This window comes from Podarcis gaigeae (genome assembly GCF_964106915.1).
Source record: "Podarcis gaigeae genome assembly, chromosome: 14".
NCBI lineage: Eukaryota > Metazoa > Chordata > Lepidosauria > Squamata > Lacertidae > Podarcis > Podarcis gaigeae.
In genome coordinates, this window is record NC_139690.1 from 48846069 (window position 1) to 48866068 (window position 20000).

General features: G+C 48.8%; 2 protein-coding genes across 3 annotated transcripts in view; one reads left to right on the forward strand and one right to left on the reverse strand.

Moving 5' to 3' along the window:
* Positions 1-20000, reverse strand: part of MICALL2 (MICAL like 2) — a 462536-nt gene that overhangs the window by 52978 nt on the left and 389558 nt on the right. The gene's annotated exons all lie outside the window — the stretch shown is intronic.
* UNCX (UNC homeobox) lies at positions 10986-18437 on the forward strand. Its single transcript, XM_083710787.1, has 3 exons — positions 10986-11665; positions 13248-13423; positions 17099-18437. Exons 1-3 carry the CDS (start codon positions 11185-11187, stop codon positions 18236-18238), a joined length of 1797 nt encoding a protein of 598 aa, XP_083566913.1. The 5' UTR covers positions 10986-11184; the 3' UTR covers positions 18239-18437.

A 20000-nucleotide genomic window follows, 5' to 3' on the forward strand; every position in this document is an offset into this window, starting at 1 on the left:
GGTTCTTAAACTCCAGCTATGATGTTCTTAGACTCCAGCCATGGTGTCCATAGGCTCTGGCTATGATGTTTTGAGACTCCAGCCATGATGTTCTTGGGTTCTGGCTATGGTGTTCTTAGACTCCAACTACAATGTTCTTAGACTCCAGTCATGATGTTCTTAGACTCCAACTACGAGGTTCTTAAACTCCAGCTATAATGTTCTTAGACTCCAGTCATGGTGTCCATAGGCTCTGGCTATGATGTTTTGAGACTCCAGCCATGATGTTCTTGGGTTCTGGCTATGGTGTTCTTAGACTCCAACTACAATGTTCTTAGACTCCAGCATGGCCAGTGGTTGGAGATGATGATGGAAGTTGTAGTCCAACAATGACTGGAGGGCCACACATTCCCTGTTCCCTTCTTTTGATATGGTTGTGTCCAAAGAAGAAAAGGCACACGCATACTATTTGGAATGAGCTCCCACATTCTTTTGAGAATTATCCCTTACTTCTGTTGAAATTGGTTTCCTGCTGCTGTGGTCTTCCTTTCAGCTTAGTTTGAAAAGTATTTCCTTATTTTTTCCCAGGAATTTGGGAGTGAGAAAAGCAACATCATGATATTCTCTCTCTTTCCCCACCCACCCATTGACTGTCAGCAGGTTGAGGCCAGACAGAGGGAGATGCAGAATTAGCTTGTAGAACAGGCTTCCTCAACCTCGGCCCTCTGGATGTTTTGAGACTACAGTTCCTAGCACCTCTGACCACTGGTCCTGCTAGCTAGGGATCATGGGAGTTGTAGGCCAAAAAACATCTGGAGGGCCGAGGTTGAGGAAGGCTGTTGTAGAATTTATGACCGCAGAGTTTCATGGTTCAGAGATAGTATACCTTGGAGAACTAGGTGCTAGGAGGAATGAACAACAAAATGGGATTACTACCTGACAGTGAATTCCCAGAGGCATCTAGATACCTGAGACAGAAAGTCTCTTCCTTGGGCACCTCCCGTGCCATGGCCTAAAACTCTACAGCAGCCCCCATTGTCAACTCCAAAAGCCTTGTGGTCCAGCTGCTGCCCTTCCTTCCTTCCTTCCTTCCTTCCTTCCTTCCTTCCTTCCTTCCTTCCACTCACTGCATGCTCACCTGCCCTCTCTGAGTGATGGAGTGGCAACTGTCCACTTGCCAGGATTGGGACCGGTGGGCAGTGAGGACAGTGGGAGGAGAGGTGCTCAGTGAGGGCACCTGCCCCTAATATATCACAACTCCAAAACAACCACAACCACAACCCTGGAGCCATCCCTGGCCATGCCTGATAATATAAGTGCAACCTAAGTTTGCCCTTAGGCTACTATCAGGGAACCTGAGGACTTCCAGATGTTGTTGGACTCTCACCTCCCATCAGAGAGGATGGGAGGAGCCAGGTTCTTTGCCCATGCTTTGGGCTCTTATTTTGCAATCCAGATGAATAGCCACAGCTGGCAAGTGGGATAAGCACCAGCTTGCCTGAAATAGATTAAAAACAAAATAAAATCAGGTGGGTTTAAGTTCTGTATCTTGATGAGGTTGGGTAGCTAGTCTGAGCCTGAAATGAACACACAGTGTGCATGGGACTACCTATGAAGGTGATCCGGAAACTAGAACTAACACAGAATGCGGCAGCTAGACTGGTGACTGGGAGCGGCTGCTGAGACCACATAACACCAGTCCTGAAAGACCTACATTGGCTCCCAGTATGTTTCCGAGCACAATTCAAAGTGTTGCTGCTGACCTTTAAAGCCCTAAATGGCCTTGGTCCAGGATACCTGAAGAGCATCTCCACCCCCATCATTCTGCCCGGACACTGAGGTCCAGCTCTGAGGGCCTTCTAGCGGTTCCCTCCCTGTGAGAAGTGAGGTTACAGGGAACCAGGCAGAGGGCCTTCTCGGTGGTGGCACCCTCCAAGAGGGAATTTCCCAGTCCCTTCAGATGCCTTTCGGTCAAGCCCATTCACACATTTCACTGCTGGCTATGAATCCCAAATTGCCCACGAACATGTGAAGCAGCTTTTTGTTGTTTCTCATGAAGAGCATAAGAACCTCAGGAGAACCCGCTAGATCAGGCCAATGGCCCACCTCGTCCAACATCCAGTTCTCACAGTGGCCAACCAGATCCCCAATAGGGGATCCCGCAAGCAGGACCTGAGCACAAGAGCAGCACTCAACAACAAGTGGTATTCAGAAGCATTTCTGCTTCCCATTGTGGGGGCAGAGCTTAGCCATTGTGGCTGCTTCCGCCTCAGCCATTCCCAGGGATGCAAATATGATTTCAGATGATAGCAGGGAACTTATCCCTCTCCACCCACCTCTCTTTTCCTGAGTCCACTTGGTCAGCCAGCAGGACTCCTCTTTCAGTATAACAACAACAACAACAACAACAACAACAACAACAACAACAACAACATATTATTTGTACCCTGCCCATCTCACTCTGGGCGGCTTCCAACAAACATTAAGAATACATTAAAATGTCACACATTAAAAACTTCCTTCAGATGTCTTCTAAATGTCAGGTAGTTGTTGTTCTTTTTGACGTCTGGTGGGAGGGTGTTCCACGGGGCGGGTGCCACAACCAAGAAGGCCCTCTGCCTGGTTCCCTGTAGCTTTGCTTCTCACAGGGAGGGAACCTCCAGAAGGCCCTCAATGTCCGGGCAGAATGATGGGGGTGGAGATGCTCCTTCAGGTATCCTGGGCCGAGGCCCTTTTAGGGCTTTAAAGGTCAACACCAACACTTTGAATTGTGTATCTCCTTACCTCACTGACTTCCTTGTGCCTGAGCTCTTGGCTTGTGCCCTCAGGACTTCTCCTCTTCTTCGGAGGGGCCTCCCTCCTCTTCCCACTTCCCCGGAAGCAAGCCCCATCAAACTGAAGAGACTTACTCTGGAGGACATTGGTGCCCGGTTAACCACAACTGCCATCTCCTACAGGGTTGCTTGTGAGTAAATTCCGTTGAAGTCAGAGGGGTTAACTTCTGAGCGCAGATGGAGAAGGAGGACTGGAAAATGTGAAAGTTGGGCTTAACAAAATGCTTTTAACCCCCACTTTCCTTCCCCCCTTACTTATGAGCCCAGTGGAGGTGTGTGTGTGTGTGTGTGTGTGTGTGTGTGTGTGTGTGTAAGAGGGCTGGTGTGTGTAATAGCTCAAGACTGTGGGGGGTAACTTTTTCTCTTCGCTGCAGACTTTGACCTTTGATTCTCTCGGTTCCTGGGACGTTCCAAGGGTTGATCTCTAAAGCAGATGGAACCGTCAAAGGAATGAGCTTTAGAAAGGCAGGCAGAGATATACAGAGGTGGACAGGGGTAATTCATGGAAACATCCTTATTGGGTTAGCAGTGCCGGGTGGAGCTGGCTGTTGGTGGCTTGCTCTCGCCTGGGTTATGTACTGTTTACAAGGCCAGAGGGGAGATGGAGAGGCAGGAAATAATCTTTGCCTTTAGCAGCCCAGCTTTCCATGTGCCTCCAAAATTCACATTGCCAGCTTCCCTAGGCTGGCTGGTGTTTGGGGGACTCTATAAAGCATCACATAAAACAGTTGTTCCTTTATCATATTTGTATCCCTCTTTCCCTTCCCTCCCCGCCAATGTTTCCTCTCTTTTATCATCACATCACAACAACCCTAGGAGGTAGGATAAAACTGAGAGTGTGTGGCAGACTTGCCTGAAGTTACCTAGTGGGGGCAGTGGGATATTGAACAATGATTCCGGATGGCAATGCGGGCAGTTTGTTTTAAGTTTGCGTTACAGAGCCCAAACCTTCCCCCTGGAACACTGAAGCAACATGGCAAAAGCCAGTGGAACTACAGGAGACACTTCTGTGCACTTACCCGAGAAAAGGGCTTATTAAAATAGGTACAGAATCGGTCTGCAAGCGATTCTGGGATTCAATGGAAAGTAAATTGTAGCTTCTTGTAGCCTGGCTTGAATCCCCCCTGAAATTATGTCTTCTGCTGGTATAAAAAAAATAAATGGGGACCCTGTACACCCCCTCCCCCTGATGATGTCGGACTCCAACTCCCATCAAACCCAGCAGTCAGCATGGCCAATGTTCAGGGATGATGTGATCTGTAGTCTATCAAAATCCAGAGGGCTGCAGGTTATCCTTCAGCGACAGATTATGGGCTCTGAAATCACAGCGGCACCCTGTGCGACACTAAAATCCCCCCCCCCCCGGCTCTCACGCTCTGTTCTACACCAGACTTCCTCAACCTGTGCCCTCCAGATGTTTTTGGCCTACAACTGCCATGAACCTTAGCTAGCAGGACCAGTGTTCAGGGATGCTGGGAATGGTAGTCTCAAAACATTTGCGAATAAAGTTATTTGTAAGCACTGAGAGTTCTTCGTAAGACCTGGGAACATCCGGAAGCAAAAGCAATGCAAAGCCACAACTGTGGTTTATCATTTCTGACTATTTTTATATTATTAAATAGCATTTGTATCCCAACTTTGTCTTCATGGAGCTCAAGGTGGTGTGAATGTTTCTTCCCCTCATTTTATCTCCACATCAACCTTGCAAGGTTGGTGAGGCTGAGAGACAGTGACTGGCCACCAAGGTCACCTGCTGAGCTTCATGGCTGAGCGGGGACTTGAACCCTCGTTTCTCCCAGGCCTTAGTCCAACTATCTCACCTGCTGCACCACATTGCTCTTGAAGGTAAGGAAACCTGACATCAAACTTTACAAGAAATTATGGACATAACCCTTGATTTAGTCTCCAGCACACCCCAAAGCTGAACTAGGCCCTGTTAAAAGAACGCCCCAAGTCTCTCTTCGGGAAGGTGGTCACCCAGAGAGCAGAGAGACAAACATCCTTTATACAGGACAAAGATACAGTTGACCAAATGTGAAGGACTAAAAGTGGACTTTGGTAAGATGGAGCCCTGAGCGAGGACAAGATTTGGCATCCCCAACTAAATATTTCTTAATTTCACAACAATTCATTTTGGTACAGTTACTTTTCATGAATTTTCTCTATAGGTACCTCTCTTTATTTATTTATTTATTTATTAATTATTACTACTAATCCCCCCTTCAGCTCAGTGCCCTGTGCGGGGGAACTGCCAGCATAATAATCATAATCATGATCATATTTGTAGCCCGCCCAGATGACTGCCTTTCCCCAGCCACTCTGGGTGGCTTCCAACAAATATAAAAGAATAACAAAACATCAAATATTAAAAACTTCCTGATACAGGGCTACCTTCATATGTCTTCTAAAAGTCAGATAGTTGCTTATTTCCTTGACATCTGATGGGAGGGCATTGCACAGGGTGGGTGCGAACACCGAGAAGGCCCTCTGCCTGGTTTCCTTTAACCTTACTTCTCACAGGGAGGGAACCACCAGAAGGCCCTTGGCGCTGGACCTCAGTGTCTGGGCTGGATGATGGGGGTGCAGATGTTCCTTCAGGTCTACTGGGCTGAGGCCGTTTAGGGCTTTAAAGGTCAGCACCGACCCTTTGAATTGTGCTCGGAAACATACTGGGAGCCAATGTAGATCCTTTAGGACTGGTGTTATATGGTCCCAGAAGCCCCATTTCTGCCTGGGCCATTCTCAGAAATGCTAGAACCAAATGGGCAACCTGGACTCTCTAGTTGGGACTAGACTCCTGTCATCCCGTCCAGCAGTAAGAGATGATGAGAGATGTGGCCCAGCAATATATGGAGGACCAAACATTCTTCACTCCTGGACAGAGCAGCCCATTTAGTCCACAGTGGCCAAGCAGATGCCTTCAGGAAGTCCAGGAGAAGTTTCCTCTGGTGGAAGCTGGTGATGATGGATTGCAAGTTGCTCATCCCTATGACAGTTTGAAAGAAGAACTGGAAAAGCAGCCTCATTGAGACAGACATGCTTCTGCATACACCCACCCACCCAATAATAAGAATAAGAATAAAATATTTGGCGCCCCACACCGTATTAAGGTTCATCTTCCTTTAGTCAGAGGGTCAGTACAGTGGTACCTCGGGTTAAGTACTTCATTTGTTCCAGAGGTCCGTTCTCAACCTGAAACTGTTCTTAACCTGAAGCACCACTTTAGCTAATGGGGCCTGCCACTGTGCCACAGGAGCACGATTTCTGTTCTCATCCTGAAGCAAAGTTCTTAACCTGAAGCACTATTTCTGGGTTAGCTGAGTCTGTAACCTGAAGCGTCTGTAACCTGAGGTATCACAGTAGTTGTTAACCAAAAGGTTGCCGGGAGTCAAACCAAATGATTTTGTTCTTCAAAAATTATCAGATAAACCAAAACTTGAACGTGGTGATGGCAGCGCAAACAAGCATCCTCTGAAAAGTCCTTAAATCTCATGGAGGTTGCATGGGGAAGGTCTTGGCTCCCAGCTTCAGTCCCCTGCATCTTCAGGGAGGGTCGGGAGAGGAGGCTCCTAAATCTTGAGGGGTTGCTGCCAGCCTGTGTAGACACTACTAAGCTACATGGACCAATCCTTGGGAGTTGTTGGCCAGGCTAGAGGGACCAATGACCTGCCTTGGTGTATATGGACAGCTCCCTATGGCAACAACCACCCACCCGTTTCAGTTCCCTTTAGCCACTTCTGCCTAGCTCCCCCCAGCCAACCCCACTCACTTTTTTCCGACTCCCTCTCCCAGCGCCCTCCCGGGGGTAACCTCGACGCTCTGCCTCTTCTAAACCAACCCAGGCAGAACTAGTCCCCTTTTCTATTTAAAAAAGAAGAAGGAAAAGTTTAATTTTGGGGGCTTTTTTCCGATTCTTTGCGGGGAAAGTAGAAGAAAAAGAGGCCGGCAAGAAAGAGGAGCTCTGTATAAGATAAAACACATAGATTGCAATAATAATAATAAGAGAGAGAGAGAGGGAGGGAGGGAGAAAGACGTGGAGGGGGATGGAAACAAGGCGAGGCGAGGCGGCGTCCCGAATGCGAGTCTTGTACGTCTTATTATCAAGTTAATTAAAGCTAGCATCTGACAATGTCACTCGGCTGTAGAAAAAGGGATTTAAATGCAACGTCTCCCAGGACTGCATGTCAAGGGCTGCTTCCTTTTTTCTTCCTGCCCCCCCTCGCCCCCCATCTCTCTCTCTCTCTCTCTCTCTCTCTCTCTCTCTCTCTCTCTCTCTCTCTCTCTCTCTCTCTCCTTTCCCCCCAATCTGGCTTGGAGCTCTCCAAATCGGTTGCCTTTAAAGCAGCTGCAATTGGCAAGGAAGCAATTATTTTAAAATATTTTTTGATGTCGGGGCGCGTGAGGGTGTGTGTGTGTTGAAATAAATAAATAAAAGAGAGGGCAGAGAATAAAACGATTTATCTCTCGTGTGTGTGTGTGTGTGTTTCTTTCTTTTCTTTTTTTAAAAAGATGGAGTGCAATATAAAGAGATATCAAGGAAGGGCTGGATCAAAGAGCCCCCGCCTGCTTGGCCCCCCACCCCACGTGAAAGGCTCCTCTCGAGCACTTTGAGAGAGATTTATTTTATTTTATTTTTTGAACTCCACAAAGATCCGGGAAACATGAAATAAAAGGGGGGAGGAGGAGAAGGAGGAGGGTAAAAATTTATATATTTCTTTTTGCAAAGTCGATTATTTTTTTGAAATGTGCCCCCTATTGAAATGCACAGAGCCGGTTGCTACGCGGACTTGCTCTCGAGGTCAAGTGACGGACGGATTGTATGCTTCTCCATAATAATATTAATTAAACAATTTGCATGCTAATAAGGTAACAATTATCAGGGCTTCTGTTGAAAGATTCAGGTTATTACAACACGCCAGTCTGGGGGGCAAGGGTTAGAGAGTGAGAGGCGAGCGAAATTTCAGCTCAAATTAACATTCTGTCAGCTCCAGAAAATGGGATAAATAAAGTCGAATTAATTCATTATAATAAAGAGAAGGAGAGAGGGAGAGAGAGAGAAAGAGAGAGAGAGAGAGAGAGAGGAAGAGAGCGGGAGGGGGGATCTTTCCCCCCGTTTTTTATTCTTGTGCAGGATTGATTACCGTTCTGTATTCAAAAACACGTTCGTTTGGCATTCCTATCCAGAAATCCGACAGAAAATGAGGGCTTTTATTGCTACAGGCGAAAACTTGCTTCAGTGGCTACAGTTTACATTTAGTATTTATAGAGAAAGAAATTAAATTATGCTGAAAAGGGAAGGCCCTTGCCCCTTCACCTCGGAATTAATCCTAACCCCATCATTTTCTCTTTGCGGGTTCGAGTTGGGGCGCGTGTGAGTGTGTGTCTAAATGGCATTTTATTTTATTTTATTTTTTTAAGGTAATAATTAAACTGCCATCTAGAGTCGAGTAGGGTTGGGAGGGTTTGGGGGTGGGGGTGGGAGAAGGCAGCCAGTGGTCTGTTGGAAGATATTCAATTAGATTTTTCCTTCCTTTTTGCTTTAAAAAAAAAAGCAAAAGGGGGAAAAGTGGACAATTCGGATTAGGAGTTTTGATCCCGATGTTTACTTCGGATTCAAGCGTGCCACCGGGAAACACACTTTGGGAAACGAATCTTTTGTGGCTCATCAAGACTAGAGATTTGGAAGGGGGGGAGGAAAGTCTTTTAAAAAGATGTTCCCTAGCGATAATAGATTTTGCTTTCTCTTCTTGGACCCTGGAAAGATTTAAGAGGTGTAGGAACATGCCAGTCAGGTTCTGTTTAGGTTTAAAAAAGGGGTTTTTCTTTGCTTTCCGGACGATCTTCCTTTTTCTCTCTCCTTTCCTTGTCCACCTTTCCAGGAGTTTGTCTTCAGGAATGCTTTAAAAAAATAATAATATATGAAATAAATAAATAAACAAGTCATTTAAAAAGTGAAGCCACATTCCATTTCTTATTTACTAACCCCAGATATACTGGATCCCCTCGGAAGCTGGAGCATAGTCAGCTCAGGATCCCTTTACACTGTGAAGAGGGTCATCTGACTACTCGGAAGTCAGCCCCGCTGAAATCCGTGCAACTTTCTGCTAGGGAAATGTGCGCAACGCAGCCTAAGGCGAACAGATCCTCTTTCGACCCGCAACCTCCGGATACCACATTCCCAGGACCGTAAGTTGGAGGAGTCAAGCGACAGAGAAGAAAAAGAGGCCTCAGAAGTCTGGAGACTGACAGCCCGGCCCTATCCAAAGTTAAACCCCACAGGCTTCCCTGGGTTTAGTTAGGCGCGCCTAACTCTCCTTAGGCTGAGGTGGTGACGGTATTCCAAGTATCTAAGCTGCAAAGAAGTCACACCAACGCACTTTCTACTCTTTAGGCTTCTGTGGGGTGGTCTCAGAGGCGCCTACTCCCGAGTAAGCGTGGTGAGCTGCTTGTGACAATTCTCCATCCAACTCCAGACTTTTAAAAAGCGCCCTGTATGAACCCTTCCGAGCAAAAGGGCCGGAGCTCCGGCTGCAACGTTAACAAAAGTGTCCAACTTCGGAACAAGAAAGTTGCGAGGATTATTTCAGCCGAATCTCTTCCTCCCGCCTCTGCCGAAGTGACTCCGAAATCCTTGACACTCGCTTCCAACTGGGGTAACCAAGGCGGGCCGCCGAGAAGCGGAGGAGGCGAGGAGCTAATTCAATTAGGGTAAGGGGGTGACCAAAAATAGGAAGAAAAAGCTGCGCGCAATGGTTAGGCCGGGGTCTTTCGAGCTGCGCGCTCCGGTGTCACTCTGGAAAAGTCTGATTGGCTCCACATTGCTCCGGAGCAAGAATTCTAAAGGCTGCAGCCTCAGGAGAGGCCGATGCTGTTCCCAATGGCGCCAACCGCATCCAGGCCAACAGTAAAAGGCGTCCTGGGGAGCTCAGAGGGCCGGAGGGCTCAGTGCTGGAGACTTAACCCAACTCAGGCAAGGCGAGAGTTCAGTGGAGCGCTTACTCGCGAGTAAAGGCACCTCCAAGGGATTGAAGTTTGGGGGAGCCAGCTTGGTTCCAGGAGTTCTGCGGGCCCACCCGTCTGTTGGTTTCAAACGGTGGAGTTTACTCGCAAGTAAGTCCCGTCTAAGGACAGCAGGTTGAAATAGGGGTACCTGCTTTTTGACCTTAATAGACCCATTTATACATTTCCTCTACGCCTGCTTTTGGTGAATGCATCCACGCATGCACATGTCATTACGTGTTTGTGTGTCGCCCGTGTGTGTATGTATAGATAGATAGATATATAAACCTCACACCCACATTGGGCCTCCCTTTTGCTAAATATACTGCTTTTTAATTAGAAACCCTCTGGCCCCATTCATAATTTAATATGGGCTTTTCCATGGATCAATAGGGGGATGGCGTTAATTATTATTTTGATTGATAAGATCGGATGGCGCTGGTTTAAATACAGGGCAGGGCGGGGGAGAAATATTCCATAAAAATATATATACTACACCCCCCTCCCGCGCCCCTTTCCTTCTGCCCCTTTGCGCCTCCCCCCCCCCAATACTTTTTTTTTAAAGTCTTTCCAATCCCCCTCCCTGCGCTAGAGAAGCCTGAGAGGAGATGAAAAGGCTTGTAGTTTTAAATTCATTGTGACAGCTCTGGAAAGAGCGGATGATGAATCTCCTATTATTGGATCAGTCTATTTGCCGCTCAATGTCTCCCTGTAATTGGAGCAACATCACTTTAAAGGTTCAGAGGAGTCGAACGTTTCTGGTGTAGACGGAGAAGAAGACGAGGTGGGGGGGGGGGGAGAGAGAGAGAGAGAGAAGAGGCAGGAGGGAAGAAAAAGAAGGGGGGGTCAGAGAGAGAGAGAGACAGAGAGAGACAGAGACCCTCTTTCCACAACACACCAGCGAATGTTTTAAAGGGAAATCTATTAGTGATTTGGAGGAGAAGGTGGGGGGGGGGGGAGAGGTGGGTGACGACGAGCGCGTAACTCCGCTTGCTTTTGAGTATTTAACTGGGTATCAATCAGATCTCTAAGTTCTCCGGTTTTCTCCCCCGCACCCCCCCAAATCCCTTTTCTTCTCGTTGGCCTAGGCAGCTCCCTCCCTCCCTCCCCCACCCCCTTACTCCAGGGGCTGGAGGAGTTCTTATCAAAGAGACCCCCCCCTTTCCCTTTCCTCCTCCTCCTCCTCTTGCCTCCTTTCTCCTGCTTGTCTTGTTGTGACAGCTTTGATATTGTTTATTGAGGGTGGATGTCAGGTATAATTAGCAATCGATATGGAAAACGTTTGGCTCCCCCACCGCCCTGGCACGTCTCTGACGTCAGGGCCGATTAACGTTTCTTATTGGTCCCAAATTCCCCGGGCCTGAGCCTAATTATGGGGAGGCCTGATGTTGATAAAGTTAAAGCGCCCGGGCGCCCTCCAGCATGCGCCCTTCCTCGCGCGTCTACCTCGCCACCGTCGACGACGCTGCTGCCACCACCACACCGCGGCGGCGCTCCTCCGGCGGCGGTGGCGGCAGCAGCGGCGGCAGCAGCAGCAGCAGCCGCCGCAGCTGCGTTCAGGGAGGCGCGCAACCCCCCACCCCCGTCCGCCCCCTCCATGATGGACAGCCGCATCCTGGAGCACCCCCATGCCCAGTTCGGAGGCTTGGTGGGCTTCCCTTACCCCCTCGGCCATCACCATGTCTACGAGCTGGCCGGACACCAGCTGCAGTCGGCCGCCGCCGCCGCCGCCGCGGCTTCGGTACCCTTCTCCATCGACGGATTACTCAACGGCTCCTGCGCCGCCTCCGTGGTCAACCCCACCCCGCTCATCCCCTCCGGCTGCGGAGACGGGCAGCCCTTCAAGCTCTCCGGTAAGTCGGCGGGCATGGCCAGCGCTGGGCTGGCGGCGCCCGGGATCCGGCCCGATCCGGTGCCTCCATCCTTCCCTCCGTAGCAGCTCGCTTGCTTCCCTCCTCGCCTTCTCCTCCTTCCTGGAATCACCGGCAGGATAAAACTCAGGGCTTTCCAGGTGTCTTTCCGTGGGGGGGGGGGGCGCCAGACTGAGCAGGAGCAGGGGTGAATCAGGGGTCAGGATCAGACATCTAGATTTTTAAAAAAGAACTCCGCCACCAGTTTTCATCGCAAGCAACTTCTCCGACGAGGAGAGTTATCCGCGCCTCGCCAGAGCTCCAGGAGCCGTGATGCGCAATCGATCATTTTCTTCTTCTTTCCTTTTTCTCTCCGTCCTAGTTGTTTTGTTTCCAGAAGTAGCGGGGATGTTTGGGGGGGAAGGAATCTGAATAGAGGTTTTTTTGGGGGGTGGGGGGAATCATCAAGGTTCTGTGAAATTGGGGAGTGAGAAAAGGCCCTCGCCTCCTCCGCCAGCTCCTTTGCTGGATTTTCTGCCCCCAGCAACTCGTTTTATTTGCTGAAGGTGGAAACGGAAACGGCTTCTCTCTCTACGCTTCTCACCCTCCCCGCTTTAGTTCTTAAAAGGACTCAAAATAAACTATTTTTTGTATTGATTTTTCCGTAACAGTATATTAAGTATAGTATTTATGCAAAAACGATAAGATACCTCTGCTCTTTAAAATCCCATGCACTGAAGGAAGCGAGGCAAGCGCTCCCTGCGCACATCAGAACCGATCTGGCTTTGGGCTAGGGCTAGTCGTTTGGTGTCCTCGCTCGCCCAAACAGAAAATCCGAACAAAAGAGAGGTGGTCTGGGTGAGCGGGGGAGGAGAGAACGAGAGCGATGGTACCGAGGGCCTTGGGATGGTCAGGATTTTGCAGTTTTGCGCAAAGGCTCCGCGGCCCATCGAAAGTTTCCAGGTGCCACCTCCTAGATTCCCTTCTATTTCTAAACCCAAACGCCTAAAACCTACAAATCCACTCAGAACATAATGGAGGCCCTTTTATATTTGACCTCACAGACCTGAAGCGTGTCGTTTATTTGGTAACTGTATTCCAACAAAGCTACCTTCAATCTCTCTTGAAAATAAGAGTGGGGGGCCGGGACTGGACCACGTGCCATTTTTTAAAAAAAATAATTGAAATTATAAAGCAAGCGGATCCTAGCTCTCGAAATCAGGACAAATATATGTATTGCTGTCCAACTTCGCTTGAACAAATAAAAAGTAAGGCTCGTTCCAGAATCTTAAATGATATATTTCTCTTGTAAACAATCCTCCAATTAACCTTTGGCGACAAATAAATAAAAATCAAGGAAGTTGTGTCTCCATCAATTGGGTTTTAGCTTCGAAATATGAATATACGGTCCAGCTATATATATAGAAAATTGATGGAGGGGTAAATCAGAGTGACTCCATCAGTTTTTAAATATGAAGGTGTTTTCCCCCCCATTGTTATGGAATGGAAGGTGATCGTCTATCAATTAGTAATTGGTATGAAGAGTTTGCTTCTCTCATCGCTCTTTTCCGCACCCCCCCCCCAGACTCTGTGGATCCTGACAAAGAGAGTCCAGGGTGCAAAAGGCGACGGACCCGCACGAATTTCACCGGTTGGCAGCTGGAAGAGTTAGAGAAGGCATTTAACGAAAGCCACTACCCCGACGTATTTATGAGAGAGGCGCTGGCGTTGAGGCTGGATCTGGTGGAATCCAGAGTGCAGGTAAAAAAACCCGAGCGGGGCTCCGCTTCCTTCCCTCCACAACATAAAGCGCACGAGGGTCCACTTCGAAGTCAAACTCGTTTCAGGCTTCAAACCTTGACACCTGCCCATTGAGCACAGTGGGATATTCAGCTTTCGGTAAACGTAAATATAAGACTACTCTGTGCAAAGCCTACCAGTTCCTTAGCATGGGGAAGTGTTACGCACCTTGAGCTGGATCCGGCCCAAATTCTGACCTCGCCAAAATCTTGCGCCCCCCTCCCCTCTCTCTCGGGCCAGCAAACCAAATTTACCAACCAGTGGCGTAGCGTGGGTTGTCAACACCCGGGGCAAGGCAAGTAATTTGTGCCCCCTAACCCGTGGATTTGCGCCCCCTAACCCGTGGATTTGCGCCCCCTAACCCTAACCCCCAGATGTTGCGCCCGGTGCGGCCGGGCCCCCCTGCACCCCCCACGCTACGCCACTGTTACCAACTTTGTGTTTGTGTGTGGTTTTGTTTAAAGTTGGGGAAAGCATTTTAGAGGGGTGGGGGTGTGGGGTTAGCAAAAATAAATGCCTCCCTTCTTTGCTCCTAAACATGCTGGGGGCGGTGTTCATTGCGTGGAAGTGGTCTTGCGCCCCCCCCCCTTCCCAGTTCCTCTACTACCTTTCCTTTAATTTCCGCCCGCGGGTAGGGAAAACCCCCTCTCTATTTATATTTATTTGTACTCTAGCTTTCGGGAGTTATTTGTTTTTTTCGTCTCTATTTTCTCCCCCGCCCGACAACCCCTAAAAAGTAGACCCCCGGGATGCGGTTCAAGTGCAGAAGGTTCTTGAGGTAGTTTACATTAAATATTTTCCAGAGTTAGGCCTGATGAGGGACACGCGAGTTCAGATTTGCCGCTTAGCCCCTGGGATGGGGGGGGGGGGAGAGAGAGAGAGAGAGAGAGAGAGAGAGAGAGAGAGAGAGAGAGAGAGAGAGAGAGAGGGAAGCGGTCGGGGAGATTTTAAAGGGAAAATGGCAAAGGGGGTTAGATTTCATAAATGTATATTTGCCATGTAGTACAATTTTCACCAACATGAAATTTAAGCAGGATGCGGATTGCTTCTTGGTTTCAACCGCTCTTGTATACTTTTTATTTTATTTTTTTGGGGGGAGCCATTCCACCTCCTCCCCCCTCTGCTTTCGAGCAGACTTTAAAAATAATCTCATAGGCAATTATTTTTAATAACAAGGTACTAATACCGCTACTCCCCGACCTTTAGTTCTGAATTTGGAAATAATAGAAAACCTTACCCAAACTTTGCAACATCTTTCCTGGCTCTGGGGGTTTGGGGTCGAGCGTGGAAGAACTTGGGGTGGCACACTTTTCAACGCCCCCCCCCCCATATCGGAGCAGCCGGGCAATCGAAAACAAGGAGTGTCTCTCCCACAGAAGCCCCTTGTGTGCGTGCGTGCGTTTTAAAAAAGAATAGAGTTATTACTTGCAAAAGCGCAGGGGCTAATAACATTACTGACTCTTATTAATCCGGGCTGGCATTGTCTAAAAGGTGTATTTACAAAATGCTTCCACCCTCCCCCTCTTCGCCTCTCCTGACCTCTTCTGTTTTGAAATCCTTTTATCCAATTTGTTCGGAGGCTGTTGAATGAAGTCAAGACCCTCGATTTCCCTCTAATACGATAATTAGTAATTCTCGGTGACAAGGGCTGCTGGAACTGACAAGTCAGGAAAGGATAGGGAATTGCAAAATACATACCGGCAGAGCAAGATTATTATTATTATTATTATTATTATTATTATTATATTCATTTTTTAAAAAAAACAAGGTTTTCTGATAGGGACCAGCAAGGTTGATTAAGTTACTTATCCTTCCCTTCACCTCCCTACGTCTTTAAAAACACACACCCTCTAAACATAGAATTCCTTATGCACCCCCGAAACACTCCCCACCCCACCCCGATCTCTTGTTTACTTTTGAAAGTTGATTTTAAAATTATTAATATTAATGGTGTGATTTTATTGTGGGCTTTCTGACATGATGATTGAGGTGGGGGGCAAAGAGTGGAAAGTGCATGAGAGTCAAAGGATTCGGGGGGAAAATCTCACTTTGATACTAAAACAGTGATGTTTAAGTTGGGGACCTGTTAGTGAATGTTAATTTATTGATTTGAGAGCTCGTGGGATATAGCACTCCCCTCCCCCCCTCCAAGCTTCTTCTCCCTTTTGGGGTTTTGTTTTTACACCTTTGCCAAGCGTTTTTCGTTTTGTGGATCTTGGGACGGACACTTTCTCAAACCTCGTTGATCTTAAAGTATTATTCCTCCTCCTCGTCTTCGATCAGTATGTTTTAGTTGTGGGGGAGAGGATGTTGCTGTTGAAAAAACGGTGGGATGAGCGCCTTATTTGTTTTTTTAAAAAGAAACTCGTGTGCGTGTGTGATGGTGGGAGAGTTCCTTAAAAGCTGGTGGTGACATCTGACTTTCCGTAGGGTCAAATCTTGATTCCTTTCGTTTGTCAATTTCACAGTCTTCAAGTTAGAGTCTCTCTCTCCCTCTGAATGAAAACCCAGGAAAGGATGCAGTCGTGATTTTAGGGGAGCGGGAGGGAGGTTGTCGTCGAGAAAACACGTGTGGCAGATTCCAAGAACTAACTCTCTCCCCCCCCCCCCTTTCCAATTTTCCTTTCCTCCTTCACAATTCACTTCGGAAGGGGATACCCGGGATGTGGTGACTTGTGTGATTGTTGGGGGGGGGGGGAGGGAGTGAAAAGGGAGCAAAGACTTTTATTCGTAGTTCGTGGCATTTCCCATCCACACCCCAGTGATATTTTTAAAGAATAATAATAACAACAGTATACTGTCACCCGATTAATACGATATAATTAAGATGTTTCCCCTGCCGCCCGAGGGCCCTTGCCAACCGAACCGAGCGCACAAACCCATGAGCGGAAATGTAGGAACTGCTACATTTGAACCAACACGCACAATCTCTTGTATGGTGTTTTTGGGGCGGGGGGGGGGGGAGACGACGACGTGGGAGTTTGCCATCAAACTTCCGAAAGAGAAAGCCGGTTTGGATACCCAACCCTGGATCTTTACGCATGTAGCAGGGAAGGTAGACAGCGAGGGGAGGAAAAGAGCAAACAACAACAACAACATCTCCGGTGGCGCTTTGATTTTTTTTCTTGTACCTTCCTTTCCTAGGCACGCTGTTGGCTCTAAGTCTTTGAATTTCCAGACGCCCCCCCCCCCCGCGCCTCCCCCCCCAAAAGAGAGACCCGCAGGATTATTTTTCTCTCTCTCTTTGAGTTATATATTTGCTGGAGTGGACTCTACTTGCACCCCCACTAAAAGCACCAAACTTCCCTTTCTGTCCAAATTCTGATTTTTTGAGGCTGCAATCCTAGGCTCCTTTACCTGGGAGCAAAGCCCATTTAACTCGCTGGGGTTGACTTCTGATTAGAAGTGTGTAAGATTTCGCTCTTTATTAAAAATAGGATAAAATGTAAGCTACCCAGGAATGGTTAACGCGGGTCGGGACTTGGCTGCTTCTGCGCCCCGAGCCAGAAGGGGAGGAGGGATAGAGGGTTGGGGGGGAGGGAGGAAGCTGGCGACCCCCCTCCTCCCCCACTGGCCCTCGGGGGCCACCAGGGGGTCCCTGCTGTTAACGGCTTCTCCTCCTTGTTCGGTGTGTAGGTTTGGTTCCAAAACCGCCGGGCCAAATGGCGAAAGAAAGAGAACACGAAGAAGGGGCCCGGCCGGCCGGCGCACAACTCCCACCCGACGACGTGCAGCGGGGAGCCGATGGACCCGGAGGAGATCGCGCGCAAGGAGCTGGAAAAGATGGAGAAGAAAAAGCGCAAGCATGAGAAGAAGCTGCTCAAGAGCCAGAGCCGGAACCTGCACTCGCCCAGCGGCCTCTCCGTCAACAGCAGCACGCAGAGCTCCGACAGCGACGGCGGCGGAGGAGGCCTCTCTCCGGACCCTCCGGACACCTGCAAGATCGGCCCTCACAACCCGTCCCGGCCGGGCAGCTGCGACCCTGCGGCCTCGGCTTTCTACCCGAGCCGAGGCGGCCACGGGGTCTGTGGTGGTGGTGGCGGCGGCAGCAACCGGTGTGCCGACAAGGACGGGTCCGCGCCGTCGGGCTCCGAGTGCGGGCCGCCTCCCTCGACGGCGCGAGGCGGGATGGGCGGCTCGGGCGGCGCCTTGCCCAAGCTCAACCCGTTCAGCGTGGAGAGCCTCCTGTCGGACTCGCCGCCGCGGCGGAAAGCGGCGCTGGATTTCCCGCAAGCTTTGGCGCCGTGCGCCCCGACGGCGCGCACGCTCATCGGCAAGGGGCACTTTTTGCTCTACCCCATCACGCAGCCGCTGGGCTTCATCGTGCCCCAAGCCGCCCTTAAGAGCAACCCGGGCCAAGAGCCGCCTCAGGGGGGTTCCCCTCTGCCCGCCGCCAACCCTAGCCCGGACCCCGCGCCCCCCAAGAGCAGTAGCACCGCCGCTATCTCCACGTCCGGAGGCCGCTTGCCGCCCGAGAATAGCTCCTCTGTCGCGCCCGGGGCCCTCTGCGGACTGAGGAAGGCCGTGGCTTCCCCTCCGGCCACAGCCTGCTCCTCTTCCTCCGCTTCCTCCTCCTCCTCCTCCTCCTCCTCCTCCTCTCCCCCCTCTGCCTATTGCGATTCCTCTTCCCATATGGACAGTAGCTGCGCCGTCGTGCAACCAAAGTCCCCCGCGAAAGACGCTTGTCAATCCAGAGACAATCCGGATTGTCGCACAGAGCCAAACTGTCCAGCAGAGACCAGCAATTTAGACTGTGAGGAAGTGGATATGGACTAAAGAAATAAGGAAGGAAAGGGCGGGGGAGGGAGAAGAACCGATTATATATTAGATTCCTTGCAGGGGGGCGGGCAGGGAGAGGGGGCGATTCAACTTACCCACCTTAAACTTCTTGACACTCCCAAAGTTTTCCCAAGACAGTTTCCCTTCTTCTGTTTATTACACATATATCTATATCTATATATTTTAAAAGAAGTCCTCCCCCCGTATTTTAAAAGAAGTCCTCCCCTATTTTCTCTATTTCATTCTCTCTCTCTCTGGATCTCTCTGGATCTCCGCCTCCCCAAATACATCCCCGCTCTGAGTCTATAACTGAGTCCCATTTGAAAATCAGGTGATCAATTTTTGGGGGGTTATAAAATATATATTTAATTTTTCTTTTCCTTTCAAAAAGATGGGAGGGAAAGGGCATTAGAAGAAGCTGGACTTGACGACGTGAACACAAACTGTAAAAAAAAACCAGACACAACAGCGACTCCTCAAACCTTGTAAAATGCAAAAATGTTTAAAGATATTTATATATGTAAAAAAACCACATTTTTTGATAAATAAAAACCTCTTTAAAAATCGACCTGGTTTTTTTTTTTATAAAAACATTCTTCTGCAAGCTTTTTAAAAAGTTCATTTAATTATCATTTTTTAAAGTAGCCGCTAGTAATTTTAGTATTTTAGTAAAACCTAGTTGTTAAGCAATAGGTATTTGACCGATTTCTTTCTTTTTTTTTAAAGTAGTTTTAAGAGTTGGTGAGTCCAGTTGCTTTAAATTAAATCCAACCAAAACCACAGCGGTCCCCTTTCTCCCTCCCTCCATCTTTGGGGTTTCTAAGTGTGTTTATTGCTTAACAAATGTATTCATTTAATAGCCTCCCCTCCTCTTTTTTTTTTCCTTCGCTGTTCCCCATCACTCTCCCCCCCCAACCCCCCCCATATGAGGTTAGCCGCTTCAGGCTATAAGGAGCCGGCCAGCTCCTGGTGCGTTTTGATATGAAAGTAATTATTTTCCCGGTGGCGGCTGCGGGGATTCAGTTTCCTTGCCCAAAGGGTTATTATACATTACCGATTTCTAGTGATATGAAATCACATAAACTTCCTACAATAATAGAATTAGCATGAAAGGCTGGGGTGTCAAATTGAAATTGGAAAATAATAGCCTTAGCAGCTGGGGGAGTGTGTGTGCATATTGGATCGGAGATGGGAATACGTGGGGCGGAATTTTCATGAGTTCTCCACTCGCCCCCCCTTGCCAGCACCGTAGCCTCCCTCCTGCCTGCCTTCTCTCTCTCTTTCTCTCTCTCTCTCTCTCACCCGCCCCCCTTCCTCTTTGTCAGCCCCTCTTGTAGCTGGCTATATTAAGATAGATGTTCAATGATATCTCTCATTGTTCTGTCGCTTATATTGATGTTGCTGTGTTATCAGCCTATTGATCATGTGTCGCCCGTAATAGGACAGCCGCAGCAAATGTTCCCTCTTTTTTCCCCTCTCCCCTTCTCTCTCTCTCTCTTTTTTACAAAAGGCGAACGCATTTGTTCTAATAGGGTTGGGGGTCCTTGGGGAGCCTTTGGGGGCTGGAAGACAGCTGCACCAAAGATATATTAGCAAACTTGGCTGGATCTAAAAAATCCGCCAGCTTTCCAAGCCACAGCCACCCAAAATCTATATCTATCTATTTGTGTGCGTGCGCGCGCCTGTGTGTGTCATATATATATACACACACACACACAATATATATATTGTACACACACACGCATTTACGCATTCCCCT